Source organism: Protopterus annectens, chromosome 1.part1, assembly GCF_019279795.1.
Source record: "Protopterus annectens isolate FY-2018-M chromosome 1.part1, PAN1.0, whole genome shotgun sequence".
Classification (NCBI taxonomy): Eukaryota; Metazoa; Chordata; order Ceratodontiformes; family Protopteridae; genus Protopterus; species Protopterus annectens.
The window spans coordinates 10,577,163-10,601,032 of record NC_056726.1 but is presented as its reverse complement, the minus strand read 5'-3'; the positions used below and the strand labels follow the sequence as shown (position 1 = coordinate 10,601,032).

Genomic DNA, 23,870 nt, shown 5'->3' with positions numbered 1-23,870 from the left:
TACTTATCTCTATTTAAAAAACATATTTCCCTTGGTGAATGACTATATTATCCTATATCCTCCGATACTGCTACTGTAAATGCTTCATATGCAGTTACTGCATTCAAAGTTAAAGGTAGCAGAGAGCACAGTCTGTAAAGGTGACTCTCTAAAACTTCTGTTGCAAGTAGTGATGATACTGTCATGTAGCAAAACATAGGTTAGAGCACATTTTACATAGGCAACTTAACCCTTTAGGGGAAAATAGGTTTTACTTCGACATAAATGTGGAAACAGCCTTTGGAGGTTGTAGATGAAATGACTGTGATGTCTAAGAGCTTCTGTGCCCAGCTGACCAGAGCAGCGAAAATTTAAAGAGTTGCAGATTTTTTCCTTATGACTTACAGTTTATAGATCGAATAAGAGAAGAGCAACCAACTGTAGATAAGATACAGCTAAAACTAATGTTTGGAAAATGGAAGTGAGCCATCCTGTGTACGTCACCAGTGAGTAGGGAGATGATTTATTGATTGGCAATGATGTTTTCAAAGGTTTAAGGCCTGCTGTTGACTTATTTTCATAGAGTTTTGTAGCCACAAGTGAATTAGACCATTCTCTTTGAAAAAGTTTAAAAGTTCCTAAGCTGGGACTCACTCTGTCTGGAAAAAAAGATTCTCTGATTTAAATTGATTGTTATAAGGTTTGTTTATCAGATTTGTCTGTGCTAGGAAACTCTTAAAATCTACCCCTATAATTCAAGGGTTCATGTGGGTACACTTCTCAAAACGATTTAGTGAAATCTGCAGTAAATCCTAAGTGTCTAGCATTCTTTACAAAAGATGTCTTGAAAATCTATCCAAGCACTTGCATAGTAAAATCTGGGCAGAGAAAAATGTCAGTCAAAGCTGAAAATCTGTAGTTGCATAAGTCTGCCTTGTGCTTCAATTTTGAGCACTGTCCCATGAGTAAGCTATGTTAAACATCCAAACAGCCAAAAACCTAATGTGTCATTTGTTAAAAAGTCAGAAGTGCTGAAGAATGTACAAAATCATGAAAAGAGACTAAGAATATGTACTTTTATCCACCAAACAGGGCATACAACATGTGGTGAAGTTTTAAACTTGCACCTGTATTTGGGTCTGTATATCCTTGTGTACTTTGGAATGTATGCAGATCTTTTTTTTTTTCGAATAGCAATGTAGTACACTGAATATTTTTTAATTAAGCTGCATACTGCTCTGAAAGGTCATAGTTTAGTTGCATGAACTAAGATTCTAAGTTGGGTTGGGGAAGACAGGAAATATGATAATATTAGAATCTGTAAAATAAAGCTACATTTGAAGGTCCGAGTTTAGTTGCATGAACTTAAGATTCTAAGTTAGGGTTGAGGAAGACAGGAAAATATGATGATAGAATCTGTAAAATAAAGCTACATTTGACACTACGAACAAACACTTCAAGGAATCCAAACACTATCCCAACGACTGTAACCACAAATTAATTCCAAGAAGAAAAAAACTGTGACAGGATCCAATCTTTGAATAAAACCACTTGTTTATTGACTAGTAAAAACAACAGGTTGTTGAGCGCTTTCACCTACAAAACGTAGGTTTCATCAGAACAACCAGTAATCAATTAAACACACTTATATACCTTAATTTCCCGCCCTTTATATCAATTTACATTTGACACTAGGAAGAAGCATTCCTAAATATATCAGTGAAAAACTTAGGTGGTGATGCTGTCAATCCCATAAATTAATAAATATGTTGAGAATGATGACATTAACTTTTAGCAGTAGTTAGAAATATGTAGATGTCTTGTAAAAGATCTTTATAAAATGTTGAAAGTATTCATTTTTCCATATTTTTTTAAACTGAAAAGATTTTATGCCTGTAAAAATTAAAGCACTGCTGGTGATTCCCTGCAGAGTGAGGAAAAGTAAACGTATTATTATTTTTTGTGTGCGTCTGTGAGCGATAGAGCTGCTTTCTGTTTTACCTGCTTCATTTTGTTTTCTGTTTCAAGAAATCTGTTTGGCGTGGTATTTTTGTTCTGAGTGAGAGATAGACACTTAAATTATCTAGGCTGCACATTTCACATTTTTTCATTGCTTAAATTGTTTCTTGAGTGATACTTAAATACACAGTGAATTTATGGGTCTTTGTCTTTTTGCGAAAAAGATTGGAAGTCTGCATAAACTAAAGCACTGTTGGTGATTCCCTGCTAGTTTTTCCCAGCCACCCTTCCCTTTGTTGATCTGCTTTTTAAACCTGGTGATTTTAAGCTGCCCACTCCTACTGTAAATTGGAGCTTGATAAGCTACTCACTTTCTACACTACTGTTGATATCGTGAATTATGTATTTACCTTTCCTTGTGCTTATATTGAAAAAGTGCATTTTTGCCTCACATTTAACCGGAGCTGCTGTACATTTGGCGTCTTTTGCTTGAGGTCCAGAGTGTTTCTACTGATATGCAAGGCTTCCAAGGCTAAAAACAAAAAAATAAGTATATTTTGATACTGTACTGCACTTTTCATACTCATTTTTTTTTGTAATTGCTGCATTATTTCTGTTTTTGTTCTTTGTGACTGCATCATTTTCTGCACTTGATTTAACTGCACTGTTAGCCCAAATAGCATAGCCTATTTTCAAATCTGCCGAATTTAGACTATAACTGATGCACTTGAGCACTAGACCAACCATCTTACATTAGGAAAGGCTTCCCTGCACCCTTACGGCAAAAGTGTGTGGAACGAGCTTTGTCTGAGTTGGGGATTGCTGGGGGAAGGTTCATTGTGTGCTTTTGGCAACTACATTTAAAAGTGTTTATTGTCACTTGTATTTAAGCCTGTCATTTGTGCATTGCTGCGCTTCATACAGCGGGAGTTTGCTGTGCCCTGTACAGACGCAAAAATCTTGAAACATACTTTTTCACTAGACAACTGCCAGTAGAACCTCCCAAGTTTCCCCTGCTGTGCTATAGGCAATTCATCTGCGCACTGAGCACCATTGCCATACTTATCATCCCTAGCCTTCACTAGAATAAACCCCTTTGGTAATGCTAGCACAAAATCTGGCAAACTAGCCCACTCCCTTCCCCAATAATACATACATAAAAATCTATAATGGATGGGCAATTTCCCATCATTTCTCCGGCCAGCCTGATTGACATGGCCATCCTGAAGCAAAGTCGTAATTGTCTCATGTATACTGACAACCACTTACTCCTAAAACAAACATATACCTTATGTGAGAGATGTAATTACACTATGAAATTGGAGGAAATACCCTTATATAATGACAATCTGAATGTCAAACAGGTTGCCAGAATACACACACTTCACCTCTCACTCAAAATAAGGAACGATACATAAACCCACATACGCAGGGGTAATCACTAGAAGCCTAACGAAAGATCAGAGATGTCCCAAATGTAAACCACGTGCAAACACTACAATGGAAATAGACACCAGTACATATAATAACACACACCAGTGCCTAAGCAAATAAGCCCCTAAGGAAAAACCCGTCAAAGCCTAATATTTTAGTCATTGGCGACTCCATAGTGAAACACACTGATATTCCCCTCACTAGGCTGGACAAGGAGAGGGTCACGGTCAGCTGCCTGTCAGGTGCCAGGATCCATCGAGTCACACATGCACTCAGGTCACTCAACAACAAGTTCTGTTATGATTCCGTCATAAACCATGTTGGGGTGGATGACTTGAGATATATCTCTGGAATATATGAAGGATACGCCTGAACTCTCAGATTATGTATCCCAGGCAGGCATGACCCTGTCCCTAAGCAGCATTCTACCTTCATCCAGGATGATTCCACAATACAAACAAAAAATTATCAACTTCAACAACTGGCTTAGCTTCTGCTGTCAGTCCATGGGGGTGCACTGTCTGTCAACCTGAGAAGACATGGTCAATGGGCTAGCCTAATTTGCCAGAGATGTTCTGCACCTGTCTCCTCTAGGATTTTGGATACTGACAAAGGCGCTTGCCTATCCCATAGTGCCTTTTTTAGGTAAGGTCAAAACAACAAAATGTCTGACATAACAAAATCTTCTCAAGATAAACTCAAGGTCCTGCTGCTTAATGCTAGAAGTCTAAACAGGAAACTGCACTCTTCACCTTGGAAGATGCTGACTCCTGTGCAATCATTGAGACATGGTTTCAAAGCAATACTTTCCACATGTTCGGACCTTAAAATGAGTGTGAAAGAACCAAAGGAGGAGGTGTATCCATCTTCATTAAACCCAATTACACCTCAAGATTGGTCGAACAGTACGACTCTCTTAAACTACACCATGTCTAATTAACTATAGGCAAAGACCCTTACCACATCGTAGTTAGCTATAGGCATGAAAGATAAGTGTAAACATGATGTACAGCATTACACTGCCTTTGTGAGAGCGTCCATTAAGAGTTTTATGGCTTGAAAACCAGCAAAACTCATTGCTCTTGAGGAGAACTTCTTGGCATCCATGTCTCGAACACATAATAAGCAGTTTATGATTGGCGAGCCGATCATAATCCTCTCTGTTGTAAACAGATACCTAGACTGTAAAAACTACTAAGGGAGCAAGTTAAGCAGAAGCTTGGGTTGGTGGAAAAATAATGTTCCCACTTAGAGCATGGCTTCGACTAAAACACACGCCACATCACAGCTTTTAAACTGTTTCTCAGGAGACTCGGTCTTGACCCCAAACTGCTGACTGTTTTCTAGCTATTTTTGCTCCCTTTCTATAAAATAAGTTTTATTTTTCAGAATGACTGGAATTATTCTCATAAAGCTTTCCAAGTATTATAGTGGAATATATAGTGCTATAATAATAATAATAATATAGTGCTTTCCATTAAAAATTCTTTAGATTGTGCTTCTAGCTACAAAGACAACACAGCAGCTGCATCTTGAATAATTGTAAAAAAAAAAAAAAAGTTATTTTAGTGTCATTTTATGCCAAAATATTTAAAAAGAATGAAAATATCCCTTTATGCAAAAATATATTTTCATTTTAGGCCTTAAGTGCCATGTTGTTGATAGCTTTTATATCTGTTATTCTGAAAAGAACAGGTAGCTGCACTTTTATTTTAAATTGAATGTGTTGTAACTGTTATAGTTTATTTTCTAGAGGTCATTCTGACCTTCGATATGACTTACAATTGTTAATAGCTCAGTGCTGATTCCAGATTTTCTTATAAAACTTCCAAAACAAGACATCAAGATACTAGCCTTTTCCACCACTTTGTATGAATTAGTAGCCCTGAGACACAGTAAGCATCACAATCTCTGAGTGCATGTCTGACTCCACTAGTAAAGTGCAGTTTTGCTACAGCATTTAAAAATACAGAAAATGTAACTTATTGTCTGATTCACATAAACATTAACATATGCACATGTGTATACATCTGTGTATGTATGTAGTGAGTCAGTACAATGACTCAACTGAATGCTCGAATGATCCACTCCTCACAGTTTTGTTTCTGTGGGGTTTATGAAAGTGCAAAGGTCTCTTTTCTGCATACAAAGCTTTTACTGTTTCATAAACCTCTCCAGACCTCTCAACCATACCGATTTACTCGTTTTTTACCGAGTTTTCGGGTCCAAATAAAGGGGTGCCACGATTCCGAGTGGCACCCCTTCATTTCCGATTTTTTTTCTTTTAGTTTTATTAATTTTTTCAAAGTTCGTGCTGTCAGAGCTGACGTCATCAGGTGCGCGATGACGTCAGCTCCGTCAGGGCCATCAGCCAGTCAGAATTGAGCTCCTTGAGCTCACATCATCATTTCTGGCAAGTGGGAAACATTTGGATCATATTAGCAGCAGCAACATGTATTATGCATTTATTGGACCGTTTTGGATTTGGATATAGCAGCTGCAAGAGCGAGCAACAAGCAGGAGTGGATTTATTTCAGCGAGCAGCTGCAGGACTGTTTTATAGCAGCCGTGGATTTATTTCAGTGAGCAGGACCATTTTGGAGTTGGGTATAGCAGCTGCAAGAGTGAGCAACAAGCAGCCAGGAGTGGATTTATTTCAGCCAGCAGGACTGTTTTATAGCAGCCGCATCCCGCATTTTGGGGCAAGCAGGTTTGGTGTGTGTGTGTGGGTGTGGGTGTGGGTGTGGGTGTGTGGGTGTGTTGGGGGGGATGACTGATTATGTTTGTGTGCTTGTTGTTTGTGTTGGTGGTAAAGTTTATAGCTCTGTAGAAGGAGGTATATGTTTGGTTAAGGCACAAGGCCCCACCTTGAGCTTAGCAGATAGCCACATATATGTACTTACACTGAATTAATGTTAGACTGTTTTGTGAGACCAGAAGGTCAGAAAACACAAAGTAAAAAATATTGAAAGTTGTAGAATGAAATTTTAAATTTAAAATGGGTTATACAAATAGCCCAAGTAAATATACTTCTCATTGCTAGGACCAACTAGTGTCCTGAATAATAAATATCAACAATATTTAAGAAAGAGGAAATGACGAGGTTTTACTATTTAGGAAGTTGTAACAAAAGCTCATGTAAGCACCCCAACAAGAGGTCAATATGAATACAGACAAGAAAAACAGCTTAATTATATAGAAATGCCAATACAAGTAGTAGATGGCTTGCAGGGCAGAACTATGTCATGTATTTCCAGAGAGCTGAAGACTGCTTGTATTGTATATTGTTGATGCTGAGTGAGATACTCCAATTATAAGTCCTCAAGGTAATAAACAAGTACTAGGGAGCAAGGGCTCACCGGACCATAATACAACAAGAAAGGCTCCAATATATAACAGGAAAAAAACGTGTGTGTGTGTGTGTGTGTGGTACAGGAAGGTCGCAGAGGTTAGCAGCTTTGAATAAACAGTATTCTAATCATTTAATTCACATAAGTTTGCCATGCAGTACAAACATAACAGCTGTAAAATGCAAGAACTAAGTAACCCAGAAATGTTATGATATATTATAAATGTACTGCAGACAGTTGCTAAGAGCTATAAACAATTAGTGTATTTCAAAAATGGTAACTCCACCATCCAGATATGTCTGTGGTTGGCATATGATGCCATAATCACTGTCTGTAAATGCAGAAGGATATGGGATGTGCAACAGGAAGTTCCAACAAATTAATAAATGCACACTACTCACTTCATGATAAGCACACACAAAGTGGTTTGCTGAACTAAGGTACCTCGCTGCAATGAATGTTTCTCATGAAAAATACAGAATAGACCACAGACTTGTTTTAAATCTGTTTGTTGAACAAATACTAGATTCATGATACTTCCTTTCTGTATGAGTTTTAGAATGTGATTTTGAAGAGACAGTTAACAGATGGTAAGATAGGTGGAATGGTCTGAGATAGGTAGATAGCCAGTGCCTGTTCACTGAGTTGCTGAGCATTAGGGAAGAATTGAAGTGCTTATGTGAGTGAAAAGCTGTGTGAATGGTGCTTTGTTGAAAAACAAGTCATAAAGTAATTTAAAGCTTATTTTTGTGTAGGGTCAGCTGTATTATACAAGGAATATAAATAAAGTCAGGAAGGTGTATCAAAGAAAAGAACACATGTATGTTTCTTGTTTTGTGTGCAAGTGGCCAATGATTTGAAAACAGCCCAAAGGTAATCTATCCACCACTGGCCAGATGCATTTTCTTTGGATGTGGTGTGTGGGTTTCAATGCTATTTCAATGACTGTGAGTTTCAAGGACAGAGAAGCTTTAATGCCAAGTCTATTTTCATTATGCTTGTTTAGGAGATGTCTGTTAGTGTTTGTGCATTCTTTTGCTGCAAAATGTACAAATAAAATCCAAATCATTGTAGAAGTAAAGCAGTATGCTATGCACACATTAGTGTTTATGGTAAATGGGTAGAAATTGTCAGGTAATGGGACATTGGAATGGCTGCTGGGGGACTCTGGTGACATATTTTGGTTGTCTGTTCTTCAGTTTGCGTTTGAAAGTTGGTATCCCACAGTTCCATTGGAGTGGGTGGGGTTAAGCAATTATGTATGCAAATTAATGTTAATCAGCATACAGATTTGTACCTATTTTTCATGGGCCTTGTCCAGATTTGTGATGATTCCAGGTTGAGAGGTATGAACCTCTCTAATACAGTAAAGCAAGATCATGCAAGACCTCTAATACAATCCTGCACAATTGCATCCAAACTGTGAATCCCCTAAGCTAATGGCCCATTCTTGATCATGCAGTATTCACAAATGTGGCAACATTTTAGCATACACTATGGCACTTGAGCACCATGCAGTCAACTAGTGTAACAGCCATTGCTGCATCAATGCTCTCTTATGCTAGTATATTGCTCAACAGACAGCACTAAGCAATGTACTAGTCGTGATACAATTTTAAACCTGTCTGCATCTCTGCTAAATGGCAGAAAATCCTTACTGTTAATGGAGTCCTATACAGTACAGTGCAGGCAAACTTGATACCATATACTACCTTGTCCCACCTCAATAATAGAGGCAGTCTCCCACCAATGGGAGATCACACTTCACTAGATCCCCTCATTACCACAGTGTGATAATGACCCCAGTGCCACCTGCATGTTGAATGACTACTGTTCAGTCATGAATCACAGCTATTCATGTTTGTGGCATGCAGAGCTGATATGTAAGGCAGCTGAGTATTTTACACAGAAGTGATGTGTAGACTATCAAACTGCACAGAGCTACTTCTAGTCCCAAAGGTAGCAGTGCCTGGTATGTATTAACATACCATGTGCTTCTGTGTACCATTTAACAAAGTAAAACAGTGACCACGATCCCTCAGGAAGTAACACCATTTAGTTATTTGGATCGTGGTAGTAGATAGAACACTAAAATAGTGTTCAGAATACATTTGCTGTTCTGGGCATTGTCTTTGTGAATGTCAGGGTCCATGCATAACAGTGTCTATGCAGGAACTGTGTATGTTCTTGTTCTTCTTTTGGCTTTTCCCGGTTAGGGGTTGCCAGATCGGAATTCCGGTCCGCTAATGATTGGCAGTAGATTTTTATGGTGCCGAGGTGCCAGCCTGACACCCAACCTTCAACGAATGCATGCCCATTCACGCATGTCTTTCGAACGCCACTCGACCACGGGGAGGACATGCAGACTCCACGCAGAAGGCGCTCCAGCTGAGAATCGAATGGGAGAACCTCTTGCTGTGAGGTGACAAAGCTACCACTGCGGTTTAGCCTGTAGGAACTGTGTATACTCAACTGTGTGTACTCAATATATATTACAGTGCAATGCTATAACTTTCTAGTCTTTGAATTCGCCATCTGTGAATTACTCCTGCCAAGTTTGACCCAAATCATTGCTAAAAAAGATTGAAGGACCTGCCCACCACTCAGATAAATTGTAAAATAGTAAATTACTGTTGATTTTATGCATCAGAAATTGGAAAAATTCAAGGAAAAATGAACAATAGTTATTCTTTTATACCCTACGATGCATTAGACTTTTTGCAGGAAAAGGCCTTATTTGCAAGAATAACATAGTCTGATGGCTGAGTTGAGTAGCTGTTGACAACAGATTTATATCCTTGTTTTTTCTGTGTCAAGTCATGACAGTAGGGTAAATCAACCATGGGTCTGCAGCAGGTCCTGATTACAGGATGACAAAGTGTGATGGTCATTCCTTTGCACATAGCTTGCAGAAGTCCAGGAAGTTGTCAAAAGAAAGGAGTATAGAAAAAAAGTGGGAGACAGAAAAGACAGACCAGGCTAAAAATGAGTACTGGTTGACTAACAAAGAGGTTAAGAGAAGAGTTGCAGTAACATTCATCTCTAAAAGTTTAGATGACTGAAGGCAAGAATACTCTGTTACTTGGGTCACACTTTTAATAGTCTTGTCAACTGGCGTATAACAAATGGAAAAGAGTGTGACTTGCAAAACAAGCAATAGCAATAAAGGGTCAGTGACAAGGATGCTGTTAGGAGCAGCTATACTGTCACCTTAGTCAAAATACCTCCTGCATGCCAGTGTATGGGTGTGTGCATGCATGTATGTATGTATAAAGCCACCAACACACATATGGGTGTGTGTACATCTGTATACATAAACACAGATAAAGAGACAGATTTATATAGACTCGCGCATATATGTATATATATATATATATATATATATATATATATATATATATATATATATGTATATATATATATATATATATACACACACACACACACACACACACACACATACATATGTAGTATAACCAAATGCAGTCTTGGTTATTGACCAGTACCTCTCCTGTATTACATTGGGTTGAAACGGCTACACTTAAAATGGCCTCCAGGTCGATAGTCTAGTAATCTCCTGTGATCCTATGAAAGAACAAGGCATCAGCGGCACTCTACTAGCTTCTGGAAAGTAACTTGGGTGATGTTGCAAAGAAACTCTGTCAGGTTATAAGTCAAACAAAAAGATAAATAAGATAGTCAAGATACCCTTTATAATGGATGCCAGCAATGCACTACTCCCCAGTCCACATGAAATCAAAGGCAGATAGGAGGAGTACTTCCAACAGCTTCTGAATGAAGAAAACCTCACAGAAGTTGTACTGCCTCAGACAGCCTGCAATGGAAAAAAATTGGAGCCCACCATGGAAGAAAAAACATCACTAAGGAAAATCAAGTCGGGAAAGTAGCAGGCTCAGTTAAGGTCACAGATCATATGATCAAAATGTTGGGTGAGATAGTGGGCAGACGGCTCTTGAGTGTACTCATAGCCATATGGAGGGAAAGGAGTATTCCAGATGACTGGAGAATAAGCATACTAGTGTTAGTGTACAGGACTAAAGGGGGCATCCACAGTTGTGGGAAGTACAGGGGTATCAAACTCCTATCACACTGCATCCAAGTTCTGGAGAGGGTGATTGATAAATAAATAGGCAGAACAGAAAGTAAGATGAGAGATGAGCAGTTCAGATTCAGATCAGGATGTAGCACAATCAAGCCAATGTTTTCAGTGAGACAGATAATTGAGAAGCAATTCCCAAAAAAAAATTGGCAAACCTACTTTACCAAGTTACTCCACCCTACCTCCAACTCCTTAAACTCTCTACACTTCCCACCATCCTCCTAGTATTGACTTATGAAGTTCAGATAACTTTTACACTGTGTGTTTTCCCCTTCTCTAAAGCCCTCCTCCAAGTCTACCTAAAAGAACACTGTAGACATCCTTTCTAACTACTCAAATTTGCATTATAATCTGTACAATCAGCCCACCATAGGAACTGTGATTATAGATAAACAAACTGAATTAAACTAGTGTACTTCTGGGTGGCAATCTCTACTAGAAATCAACAACAACTGCCTAAAGTCAGCAGTACTACCTTTTTCTCACTGTAAGCTATACACCAACACATAAATGAAGTGCTCACCGTACCTTTATGCTGTAAAATTATGTACTCTACAGAAGTTTCTCTGTAATTTTTCACTGTATTTTATATCTTTATGATTTATTTTTTAACTTTGTGAATCTTGCTGAATTTGTATATTTACTGTCAACTTTTGTACCCTACAGAAGTTTCTATGTAAATTTTCACCGTATTTTATATATTTATTTTTTATTTTTTAACATGTCAATCTTGCTGAATTTTTTCTCCCCGGGCTTCCTCTGAAAATGGGTTCTTGACCCGGTCAACAAACATCAAATAAATTTATAAATAAGCAGCTAGAGATGAGGAAAGAGTGCAACTGGGCATTCTTAGACCTAGAGAAAGCATATAACAGGGTCCCAAAAGACGTTCCATAAACACTGGTAGAATGAATGCAGGCTAATGATAGAATTCAATGCAAACAGTGTTTAGACTCTCAGTGGGGGTTGCCATTAAGACTGGGTGTGCATCAGGGTTCAGCTCTGAGCCCACTGCTGTTCATACTGGTGATGGGCTAAATTGTCAATCAGGTCAGAGAGGACAGATCAACAAAGTTGCTGTATGCAGTTGATGTGGCATTTCAGACAGACTCTGAGCAAGAACTTTACCAAAGGATAGGGGAATAGAATGCAAAATTGAAGGTATATGGGATGAAACCGAGTACAGATAATATCATTGTAATGGCAGCACAAAGGAGGAAATCAGAAGAAGCTGAGAGATGAGATAGAAGGGAAAGTAGTGTAACAGGTTAACAGCCTCAGGTATCCATGAGGATTGGTTGAGGTGAAGGAAAGTCTGATTGAGAAGTTCAAAGTTAGAGAAAGAGGAGCTGCAGCCAACTGGCTTAGAGTGTTAGGGGTAGGGGAAGACAGAAGAATTCTAAAGACGCTGAAAATTAAGGTGTACAAAACGGTGTGACCAGTACTGCTGTATGGTACAGAAATCTGAGCAGTAAAGGTAGAGCATTTGAGGAAGCTAGAGGTGATGGAAATGATGTTCCTGAGATGGGTGATAGGATGCACACTGAGAGAGAGACAAAGAAATAAGAACATTAGTGCAGAAACCAAAGTAGCTCCAGTTGCAGAGAAAATCAAAGAGAACAGATTATGATGGTTCGGGCACATGTGCAGAAAAACAGAAGGCAATCTGCTGAAGATTTGGGACAGACAAGAAGGCAAGAAGAAATGAGGGCATCCAGCAAAGAGATGCATGGAGTGTGAGAGAGATCTGTGACAGTCAAGCATGAATGTCAAAGAATGTAGGAGAATAGCACTGAATTGAGAGAGATGGTGACAACACGACACCCCAACCTCATGTAGAAGATGGGAAAAGGGGAGGGGTTGATGATGATATAGAGACTATGATGGTGCAGTGTTTTTCCCCAGAGGGAGGCAGTTTTGTTTGCCACAATAACCATAGGGGGTGGTATAGGTTGATCTGTTATGACGTCTGCTTTTTTGATTATCAGTGGTGGATTGTCGTCATATTTTTGTCTGTAGGTTCTGGGAGCACTGTTTGTAGCTCATGATTCTGCTGCTAAAAACCCAAAGAAGCTAAGCAGGGCTTCCATACTTTGTTTGCAGCTAGTCACGCAGTATCTCATCACTGCTTAAGTAAAAACTTTGCCAGGACTGGTTGTTAGCTGAACCCGTTTAGCCCTGTGAAGACAAGGACTCTTCAGTCATCAGTGGTTACAGTAACTGCATTATACAAATGTACTGTCACTGTAAAATCTTTCTGGGGTATCAGTTGCAGAAACTAGTGTGCAATGGCTATGGGAGATGTAAAATACTTTGTTGATGTAAAATTGTACATCTTGTAATAGCTAGACTTCTGTTGTGATAGTTATATATTTGATAGTCAGCACAAAGGTAACAAATATGTATTTTCATTTTCCAACAACACTGTCTAGTTATGTAAAATGTGCTTTCTTTTAGTGTTAGACTGAGCAAAATAATTGTCCATGTTTAACTGCATACCATGTTTTTCAGTTTTTTTTTCTTTTAATTTTGAAACATTTCTAATGTTAAACAAGTTTCTACCTGTTTTCAGATATTCTGTAAAGCGTGTATAAGTACTTACAAAGGTGCTGCTTCCCTACAAAATTATATGTTCAGCAACTTGCAGCAGTCAGACCAGCAACTTAATTATGTGGTCTTTAATACTGGAAGAAAGTAAAATACACCATGAGTATAGGCAGGCATATTGTGTGATTCCTTACAAATAAAGAAAAACAATGGTTTACGCATTCAAATTTGAGTGAACCCTCCTGTTGTTGTTAATGCTAAACATAAAAAAGTAACACGGTATGGGTGTCTTAACTGAAGTTATTTCAGAACTAATAAATTACTTCAGCCAGTTGTTCGACTGGATCTAGTTATGAAATCTCGATTCACTACTATGTGGCAAACTAATGAACAGTGATGTAAACTGAGGAAAAAAATGCAACGTGATAGGCATGTGAAGCTTAGGGTTAGACAAGCTAAATACAAGTAGGCGTGCCTTGTGAAGAAAAGCTCAATTCTTATTTTTTTTCCTTTCTCTTTTTATTTCTAGGTGGCCTTTCTAAGACTTTAAAAAATGCAGACATCTGGGTCCAGATTATTAACACCAAGAGGACAATTACTAAAACAATTTTGTTGTGATGTCTGAGGTCTCTAGTAATTAGCTTTCTCATACGAATGAATCCTATTAAGACAGTCTGCATGCTAGACGTGAACTGCATTTGAGGCATATCGTAGGTCTTCATTTTGGAGAAGTCATTTGCTGTCAACAGAAGAAAAGCAAAATAACAATTCAGGTGAACTTGAAATATAATTTTTCTAACCATACAATCAGAATGACTTTGTGCATTCACAGACATTGTGTCCATAATTTTCAACTGCAGCTCTTCATAAATCAGAGGAAAAATATTTTACGGAGTCATACAACAATATGTTGGCTGGTTCACTGTTCATATGTTTTATTAAAACATTTTTTTTATCAAGCCTTGGACTAAAAAGTTTTCAAAGGAACTAATTTGCCAGGTTCAAAAGACTGCATCTTAAGCTAAAAGCTAACCACAGTTTCGCTTATTTAGAACTAGTCACTTAAACTGGTCAGTGGAGAGCAAACCGCTGCAATCACTGATTCCAGTGAAGAGGCAGACAAATCTGGAGTGAGGTTATGTTTTATAGAATAGTTTTTCATTTAAGTGTATTGTTCTTCACATTTGCACAGTTGTGTATACAATTTCCTTTTTCATGTATCAGCTGTTTGTTGTTTATACCGATTTCCAATAAAGGTATCTGAAGAGAAATCATCTTAGATAAATACAGTGCTTTTCTTTTGTCTGGAAAATGTGAAGGGTAGTTTTTTTTGATAAAATTCTGCCTTCTGCTGGTATTATTTTTATTTTTTTTTACTTATTTGTTATTTTTAATTATTAAAAATGCACTGCACAACTTTTGAATGTATCTGAGTTTTCTGCTTAATTTTTGTTTGCTGATTTTTTTTTTTTTTTATGGTCTTCTTTATCCTGTTACACAATCATAACAAATGACATATTACATGTAATGCCATGAATTCAGTTCATTGACTAGGCTTTGTTGGTTGTAACCAAGTTATGGGATACTTTCGGCTTCAGCCTCTCTTAACATGCTACCTACCTCCACTACAGCAGGTGGGTCTTTTATGACATTGTCATAGTTGTACTGTTTAGCATATATACTTTTAGGGTCCTATGCTTAATATGTGTTGGTTTGATATCACTGTGATGTCCTGGAAGAGAGAAGGCCAGATCATTTGTCTTCAGTACATAAATCAGTATCCTGGTGATTTTTCTTGGTGGTAGCTGTAGCCGCTCTGTTTTTTTTTTTTTTTTTTTTAATAGAGCTTTCACTTAAGACACAGGCAAACATCCAATCCATTAACAGAAAAGAAAAGAAATCATATTTACGTATTTTCCTTTTGTTTGCATGTCCAGCTTTACATAGTTTGCACATTTCCTGCCTTACCTTAAACCTAATTCCTCGTTCTATGCCTGTATGTATTGCTGCCACAATTTTCATTTATTTCTATGGAATTTGCTCCTTCCCTTTTGTAAAGATCCCTCTCCGATTCTTTTTTATCTTTCATAGTATCCAGTGCTTCAAATACAGTTGGTTTAGACTCTTATGTAAACCTTCTAAAGTTTAGCTTTGCCCTGGATGTTAATCATCTTTTTTATTTTGAAAATGTGGCAAGTATTACAGGCTTTATGCCCTTTGTCTGTGAAGGGCACTGTCCTTTTATAACTAGTTGACAATGGCAGTTTATGGTGTTTATCAACTGTACGTTAGAAATATTCACAAACATGCCTTCAGGACAACATGAGATATGTAAATCATCACATCCAAAATAAAATTTCTTCGGCGCAGTGACTCAAGAATGCATATCACACACTTTTACTTAGGTCATACATGTATGCCATAGGCTATTTGGCTAAGCTAAAGTAGAATAGGTCTCACCTTTCATACCTTTTGTGCAGATCTACTCCTATTGGTAGCTACTAGGTTTAGAAACACCCAAGGTTGGGGGATGGAGAAGAGGGTACATTAAAGATCTTTCATTTTCTCCCATTTTTCTTCTATTTCCAGATCTCTGATTTGCTGAACGTGATCAATAACACTGTGTGTGTGTTCTTTTATTATGTTAAGAACATAATGTTCATATTTGATAAGAAGAGGTTCATATTTGGAAACCACTAGGATAGTCTCTAACTTAAACCTGCTGGGTGGCCACTGCAATGGAAACGTATCACAAATTACAATATCTCTGAAGAAAACTTGGACCTGTAAATAATGTCCAGCTTTATGGTACCATAAAGCACTCACAGAAGACTTAGCTGCAGCTACAAGGTGTCATTGTGGTGCTGTGAAGCAGTTCAATGGAAGTGGCTTTTGCTCTTGTAGAATGACCACTGGGAGTTACAGGAGGAGCTTTTCAAATCCTTTTATAATTTATTCAGTAGAGGTAGCAATCTACTTGGAAAAAAAGTGACTTGTAGGCTTAGAGAGTTTGTCTAGCTTTGACTTAAAGAAAATAATCATCTTTGCAAAACTATTTAGTTCTAGCCACATAAACTCTGAGCTATATGTGTCTGTCTATACAGTGAAAGAAATTTTATCTGTGATTCACAATGATTAAATTATGTAGTTATGTACGAGTTTGACTCTGGCAGCTTCGGGCAAAAAGGAAGGATTAGTTCTAAGTGCAATCCTATTATTGTAGAAAAAAAATTCAGAAATTGTCATAGTTGAAGAAATTGATGGCTTCTAAAAAAAGGATCTTCCATGACAACTCAGTATCTGCAGAACTAAAGAAAAAAGCCAATACTCCAACCAGAAAAAAATGATACTGCAGTAATAACTCAGCGGTGGTTGATATTTTAAACAAGAATTGGAGTATCATCAAAGGTGATCAGGAAATGGTGGGTGTTTTAGGTAGTAACCCAATGGTGGTTTACCTCAGGGGAGCCAATATTAAAAATATCTTGGAGAGCAATGTCTATTCACAAGGTGAGGGTAGAATGGTAGCTTGTGGCATGTGCCACAAATGTCCCTACATTTTGACAAGAACTACTACCAAAGTACAAAAAAATTATATTACAATCAGGGCAAAGTATAGTTGTTATTCCCATGCAGTGGTTTATATTGCACAGTGCACTGCATTTTATATCGGGAGGACAGAATGTAAGTTGGCAAAAAGAATATATGAACACTGCTACAAGATAATACATCATAACTAAACAAATACATTGTGCAGATATATAAAAATACATCCCCAGCATTCTTTTAAGAGTTAAGAGTGATGTGAGGGGAGGACCTTGGAAGCTGTATTTAGAAGAGAAAGAAACCGGGTGGCAAATGTATTTAAATGCCAACCAACCACCAGGTTTAAATTAAACAGTCTCCATCTCAAGTTCATTAAAGTTAAAAGTTTTTGACAGATAGATGATTATACTGTGTGTGTATATATTCATATATATATTTTTTATTTTAGAAATCATATATATATATATATATATATATATATATATATATAGTTTTAATTATGTATTTATTTCATGTTTTGTTTTATGTCTGTTTTAACTTATTACATTTTCAAATTTAATTTACTTTACAAGTTCTTTAAATATGTTGCTTTAATTTATGAGGTTTATTGTATAACTGGCTGCTGGGTTAATTAATTTGTGACACAAGTATATTTAAATCAATGTGTGCTTTTTATGGTGTCTTAAGAAGATTGGTATCACCAAATGAAAGCGCTTAATTTGATAAATTGCCTGGGATTCTTGCCAGTGTTTTCTGTGCCTGCTATTTTCATTTTTTCTGTATCTGCAGAAACTATAAGATGGAATGGTGGAAGGGTAAGCTTCTCAAGTATAAATACCCCATGGGTGGACAGGTCTCATCAGAGACCTGAGGGGGAGGATGCCTCACAAAAATACTTGCAAACTTTCATTGAAGCCAGAGGAGATTCTAGACCACAGTGGCAGTTTGAAATAGCTACTGTGTGACTTTGATTGAGGATTAAGTGAGATTGAAATAAAAAATCTCCAAAAGGTAAGAAAGGACTAAGCGGATTAGAGCAGTAAAAGGGATCTGTGTAGGTCTCCTACAGACGTTCAAGTCCTAATCACACAGTGCTTCATCACCTCAAATGCAGACAAATTCTCACGTAGTGGGTGGTTAAGGGAAAGTCCCCAACTTCTGCCCTTTGGTAGCTTTGCTCCCCTCATCCCTTCCTTATATACTACACCTCTGATCTAACACAGCAGAGGAAAAAGGAGCAAACACATGGATGAAAATCTTGTCCCATGCAAGCAGATGATGTAATGAGCAGTTGGTTCTAGAGAGTTTCGGTTTGATCTGGTCTGTGCCTCAGTCACTGAGACAAAGAATCAGGTTATCCTGTCCTAGTAGGTTTTCTGGATAGCTGTGTGAAAGAGAGGATGCAAACTACTGTCTGAGGAACAAACATACACACACTAAGTTTGTACAGCTCAGATGTTTGATTATGATCTAGTGAATGAACTTATGGAAGCAATTATAGCTACTGTAACCTGCTGAAACCTAGTAAGACCAATAAGTTGTTCCTGTCATTCAGAATACAACCTCTGCATGCACATGCATACAGACAAATTTGTAACTGCTGGAGGTGCAGTTTCTTGTGCTAGTTCTTTTTATTGCCTTTCATTAACTGTGGGTTTTTCAGAGATTCATTTAGCAAGACAAAAGTGAAAAGAAGGTCTTTGTAACCACTGATTTGATGTACTTTCCATTCATTCCTCAGCTGATGGGTTCAGATCTGAGACTCTGATCTGATTCAGATGCTTCCACCAGATCTTCAAATCCAAAACTCTTGAGCTCTTCTTTTACCCATAATGCCCCGCCAACCCTACATACCTCAGATCTTGTTTGCTGCAATTCAGCTTCAGACTTGGATCCTATTGCCGTTGAGCTTTGACGCAGAAAATAACCTTGTTTAGGGAGTTATATTTATGAAGTTTATTTTTCAGTCTAGCTTAATTCTCCTGCTTCCCATACAAAATTCCTTTTGTCTGTTTAGCCATTTCCGGCTCTCCTTTAGCTACCCTTTTGTTGGTACTGCTCTAAGAACTAGATGTACTCTGTAGAGTAACCTTTTTATACTATTGTTGGTCGCTTCTTTCTTTCTTTCACCATTAACAAAAAAAAAAATTCTTCCCTTTATTAGTTTAGATTGTGGTGCAGTGGCTAGCATTGTCACCTCACAGCAAGAGGTTCTCCTGTTCGATTCTCGGCTGGAGCACCTTCTGTGTGGATTATGCATGTCCTCCCCGCAATCGAGTGACGTTTAAAGACATGCAGGTAGGTGTGTGCATGAATGGGTGTGCCTTCTTTGAAGGTTGGGCATCGGGCTGGCAACTCGGCACTGTAAAAATCCACTGCCAGTCATTAGAGGACCAGAGTTCCGTTGTGGCAACCCCTAACCGGGAAAAGCTGAAAGACATTAGTATTAGTTTAGATAATTATAGCCAACAAGCCTACTGGTTTTAAAAAGTGCATTACCTATGGACATAGGGTTCCCAACTCAGATGCCCACAGGGAATGTGTTTATTGTTTATGACCATGCACTTGGATGCGGATTGTGTTGTCTGCTCTGGATTCAACTACAGAGCACTTACCAACTGCAGGAATAAGTTAGTGTTATGATGGGCCTCCTTCCTTCTTCCTCTTCCTCTTCTTCTTCTGTTGGAGCTCAAATTCCTGTTAAGAAACCTGACAAGGGGAAGCCTGAATCAGTGACTAAAGAAAAAGATTTGTGCAAGAGGTCCCAGGACCGCTCTTCCTTGTCATCTCCTTTATTGGGGTCTACTGCTAAAATGCAAAAAAATTCAGATCCGACATATTCAGATCCAGCTGGTTCTAAATCAAGGTCTCCTGAGATCCAAACTCCTCCATTTCTTTCAGATCATGTTTCTTCACAGCTCCTTTCACCCGTTTTGGAGGGCCCCTCCACCTTGCTGGCTTTCCAGACCTCCATCCTCCGCTCATGTATTAAGACTTCCAGAGGCTTACTCAAACCTGATGTGCATAGGAAGATGGGGAACTTCCTCAAAGCTCAGATACAGATGGAGGTGCTTCTGGCTTTGTCTGCATCTGGATCTGCAAGCTTGCATTTGCCCACTTCTCCTTTGGTCTCTCTCCTTCTCCGATTCAACCCACTGTTTTAGAGCCCTCAGATCTGAGACCCCTGGGGGTGTCTTCATTGAATCTAAAGACATTCTGTTCTTCTATTCTGGTGACTTTCCTGTGTCGCCATGCCCCAGGCATTCAGAGCTGGAGGAATGTTGGAGCTGAAGCGTCAGAGCTAGGTCCAGAGGTTGGGATCAACTCCAAAGCTTTCGGAGCTATCTCTTCCCGTTGGAGCTTTGGCATTGGACAGCTCGAGTCTGACTTATTCCTCGGGTAGAGTGCTGATGGGGATTCAGGAGCTGACAGTTTGAGATTTACCAGCTCCTTTGCCATCAACTTCTGTTTTCCCTAGACTAGACGTTCTGCCTTTGAGGTTGTGGAGAGGGCCTTCCCTTTATCTAGAGGAAGGACATCTCTGCCCCCCTCAGATCAGACAACTTTACCTTCTGCTGTTCTTTGCTCTGAGCCTCATTCATCCATTCCACTGGGACAGCCAGCCTGATGTAGCCTCCAGTCGGTTCCTCAGTACATCTTCATGTCTTCTGATACTTCAACAGAAATCCCCACTGAGGAAGTCTTTTGGAAGACGACGTGTAAAAGGGGACATCTAGATTCCCCTCAGGAATCTCTCACTGAGGGCATCAATTTTGATGAAGGGGAGGGGTCACCCAGATCTCCACCTGAAGATGTCTCCTTTGGAGACATCCTAGAAATCCTAAAACAAAAAGGTGGTTTGTCCTTTGATACCCCCTCCCAGGTGGAATTGGTGTTCCTGGAGGCTTTTCAGTCTGGCCTGTCCTCTTCTTGGGTGACCCCCCCCCCGGCTGATGAACTCATAGGTCTTCTACCGGGTGTGGAAGGAAACTGATACTGTAGAGCTGATAACTAAAAGACCTGAAAAAATTCTAGCTCCCCCTAAGAAATTAGCGCACTGGAGCAAAGGAGTCCCAGCTGATCCCATGGTTGTAATGGCAACCACCAAGAAAGAACTTAAACAACAGAGCTCTTCTGTTCTCCCCCCTAACAGGGAGTCCAGGGCCTTGGACAGATTTGGTAAGTGAGTGTATGATTCAGCGTTCTTTGCACTCGGTTGCTGAATTATCTGACACATTTTATGAGTTTACAAAGAGATTTGATCAAAGGTTTGGATTTCTTTCTGGGTCCATGTCTGCCAAAGGCCAAACTAAAATCTCCTCGCAACTGGTCACCCTTCAGTCTATTTCTAATGCATCCATGAGGCTGATCTCCCATACAGTGGAAGGTACCTCACAGGCAGCAGTTTCAGGCATAGCCATTAGGAGACATGCCTGCCTTGATGCAAATGTGTGATTTTGAGGAGCTTTTTATGTCTTCATTCATCAGTGCTCCCTTTGATGGATCCTCCTTGCTTGCCCCCAAGGTAAAGGACACACACTGCAGATGGGAGCAAGATGGAAGGACCCTGTCTGTCATTGGTTCATAGGTTCAGTGGTATGTACTAGGCTAATGGCCCTGGGGCATTTACAGGCCTAGCCATAGGATTACCCTGGCATTGTGCCACCCAACCTTAGTTCCCAGTGCCTCTGTTGAGTACAGCCACTGGAGTTATCCCCGGGGTGAATTTTCTACTTCCCATCCACTCATCAAGATTTCTCTTGAAGACGGTCAGCGAGGTGCTGTGCTTGACATGTATGGGAAGTCTATCCCATAGCATGGGCCTGTCCTTCCAGTACGTTCTGTTGATTGTGGTAATGATGTTGAGGTCTCTGGAGCATGTGGTACAGAGGGATTGTGATTTCTTTAGATGTAGCATTTCTAACAGAGCTGCGTCAGACATGGCTTTGTAAGTCAAGCAGAGATTGCCTCTAAGAAGGCGATATGAGACAGAGAATAGTTGGAGTTTTTTGAGTCTGTCCATACAAGTGTTTAAGGCCTAGGATCCTCTTTGTGAGGTATTGTTGTGGCCTCTCCAGTTGTTGCAGGTGTCTAGTAAGGTATACGCCAAATGAGGCATTGTACTCGATGATTGGCCTAATGAGGGAAGAGTAGAGGGAGACAATGACCTCTTTTTTGCTGGATGCAAAACCCTTAGTAATGAGATGTGCCACATAGAAGGACTTTCTGACCACAGTGGCAATGTGATGATCAAAAGAGAGGTTTTTGTCAACCTGTGTTCTCAGATATTTTATAATGCCTTCTGCATTCAGTGGACTGCCATCAGTATGGTAATTCATGGGAACCGGGTTTTTCCCAAAGGGGATGACGACACATTTTTTGGCATTGAGCTTAAGGCCATGGTTCTGACAGCAGTCATTGGTCTCAAGGCCATTCTGCAGGATGTCAGCATCACTTGGGGAGTTAATAATAGCTCCCAACTTGCAATTGTCTGTGAACTTTATCAGCCAGAGTCCCTTCATGTTGGCCTGGACTTCAGAGAAGTAGATACCAAACAGGAGAGGACCCAGGACCGAACCCTGTGGGACTCAACTCTTGACTAGTCAGCAGTCTGACTTGGAGTTAGCTACTTTCACACAGTGGGTTCTATCTGTGAGCCAGTTTGCAATCCAACTAGTGATATAAGAGTTGATACCTAGCTTAGTGAATTTTTCTATGATTCCTGAGTGGGGAATGGTATCAAAGGCCTTGGCCAGATCAAGGTAGGCTGTATGAACCACCTTGCCTTCATCCACAGCTCTGGTGACTGATTCAAAGAAGTCAACCAGGTTGAGCAGGTATGATCTACCCTTCACAAAACCAAACTATGCAGTATCCAGAGTTTGGAGATTCTCTATATCCTTGGTTATTAAGTCCATGATAAATGTGTTCCATAGTTTTGCATATCAGACTCGTCAGGCTAATGGGGCAATAGTTCCCAGGGTCTGTAGTCGCTCCTCCTTTGTGAAGAGGGATGACTGTAACAGTGCACCATTCGGTAGGGACAAAGCCTGAGGTGAGGCTGTGATTGAACAGGGCACACAGGTGAGGTGCCAGTTCACTCTGTAGTTCATGTAAAACACAGCCAGGGATATTGTAAGTTCCCATAGAAGCTGTATTCTTAGCCTTGGACAGTGCGGTTTTAACCTGTGCAGCAGTAATACTGGGTGCCTGGCAATCTACTGGTATTCTGATTGGTCCTTTTGGGGGGAGAGAGGGGTAAAATTGGCACTGAATTTGACAGCCATTATATTGGCAATATCTGTTGGCTCAGTATAGGAGGTACCATTGTTCAGCAGCACATAGCAAATCTGTGTATTACCGTGGAGATTCTTTACATAACTACAGAAGGCCTTGTGATTGTCTTTATTGTCTGCTGCAATTCTGTTTTCATAGCTAGCTTTAGAGGATTTGATGAGGCATCTCAACTTTTTGTTGAGGCTGATAAGGGAGTTTTTCCAGTCTTGGGACTTCACTGTAATCTGCATCAGTTTCCTCCTTCTGTTGTAGAGTTTGTTTATGGCAGGGGAACACCAGATTGCCTTCCTTTTTTAGAGGAGAGCATCTTGTTTCTATTGGGTATGGCAAGATCCATGCATTTGTGTACATGTTCATACAGTGCATTGGTGTATGATTCGGCAGTCATGCAACTATTCCTCATTTGCATGGGTGTCTTGAAGTTAACCACCTCTGCTTTTAGGAGCCGAAAGTTAGCTTTGTAGAAGTTTTTCATGGTGGTTACCTTTGCAGGGGGAGAGGGAGGGATGTGGATTTCCAAGGTGATTAGTTTGTGGTTAGATATAACCAGCGAGGAGCTGACTATTGGTTTTGAGCAACAGTCGCCCATGTTAGTAATGACCAGGTCAAGGATGTTGCTACCTCTAGTGGGGGTAAGA

The 23,870-nt window shown here is 39.4% G+C and overlaps 1 protein-coding gene across 1 annotated transcript in view; it reads left to right on the top strand.

Moving 5' to 3' along the window:
* Positions 1–14,663, top strand: part of UBE3D (ubiquitin protein ligase E3D) — a 1,088,056-nt gene extending 1,073,393 nt beyond the window's left edge. The window contains exon 10 of the mRNA XM_044073342.1: positions 13,919–14,663. Within this exon, the coding sequence (XP_043929277.1) occupies positions 13,919–13,939 (21 nt within the window). The 3' untranslated portion in view covers positions 13,940–14,663. The remainder of the gene's footprint in view (positions 1–13,918) is intronic.
* The last annotated feature ends 9,207 nt before the right edge of the window (positions 14,664–23,870 follow it).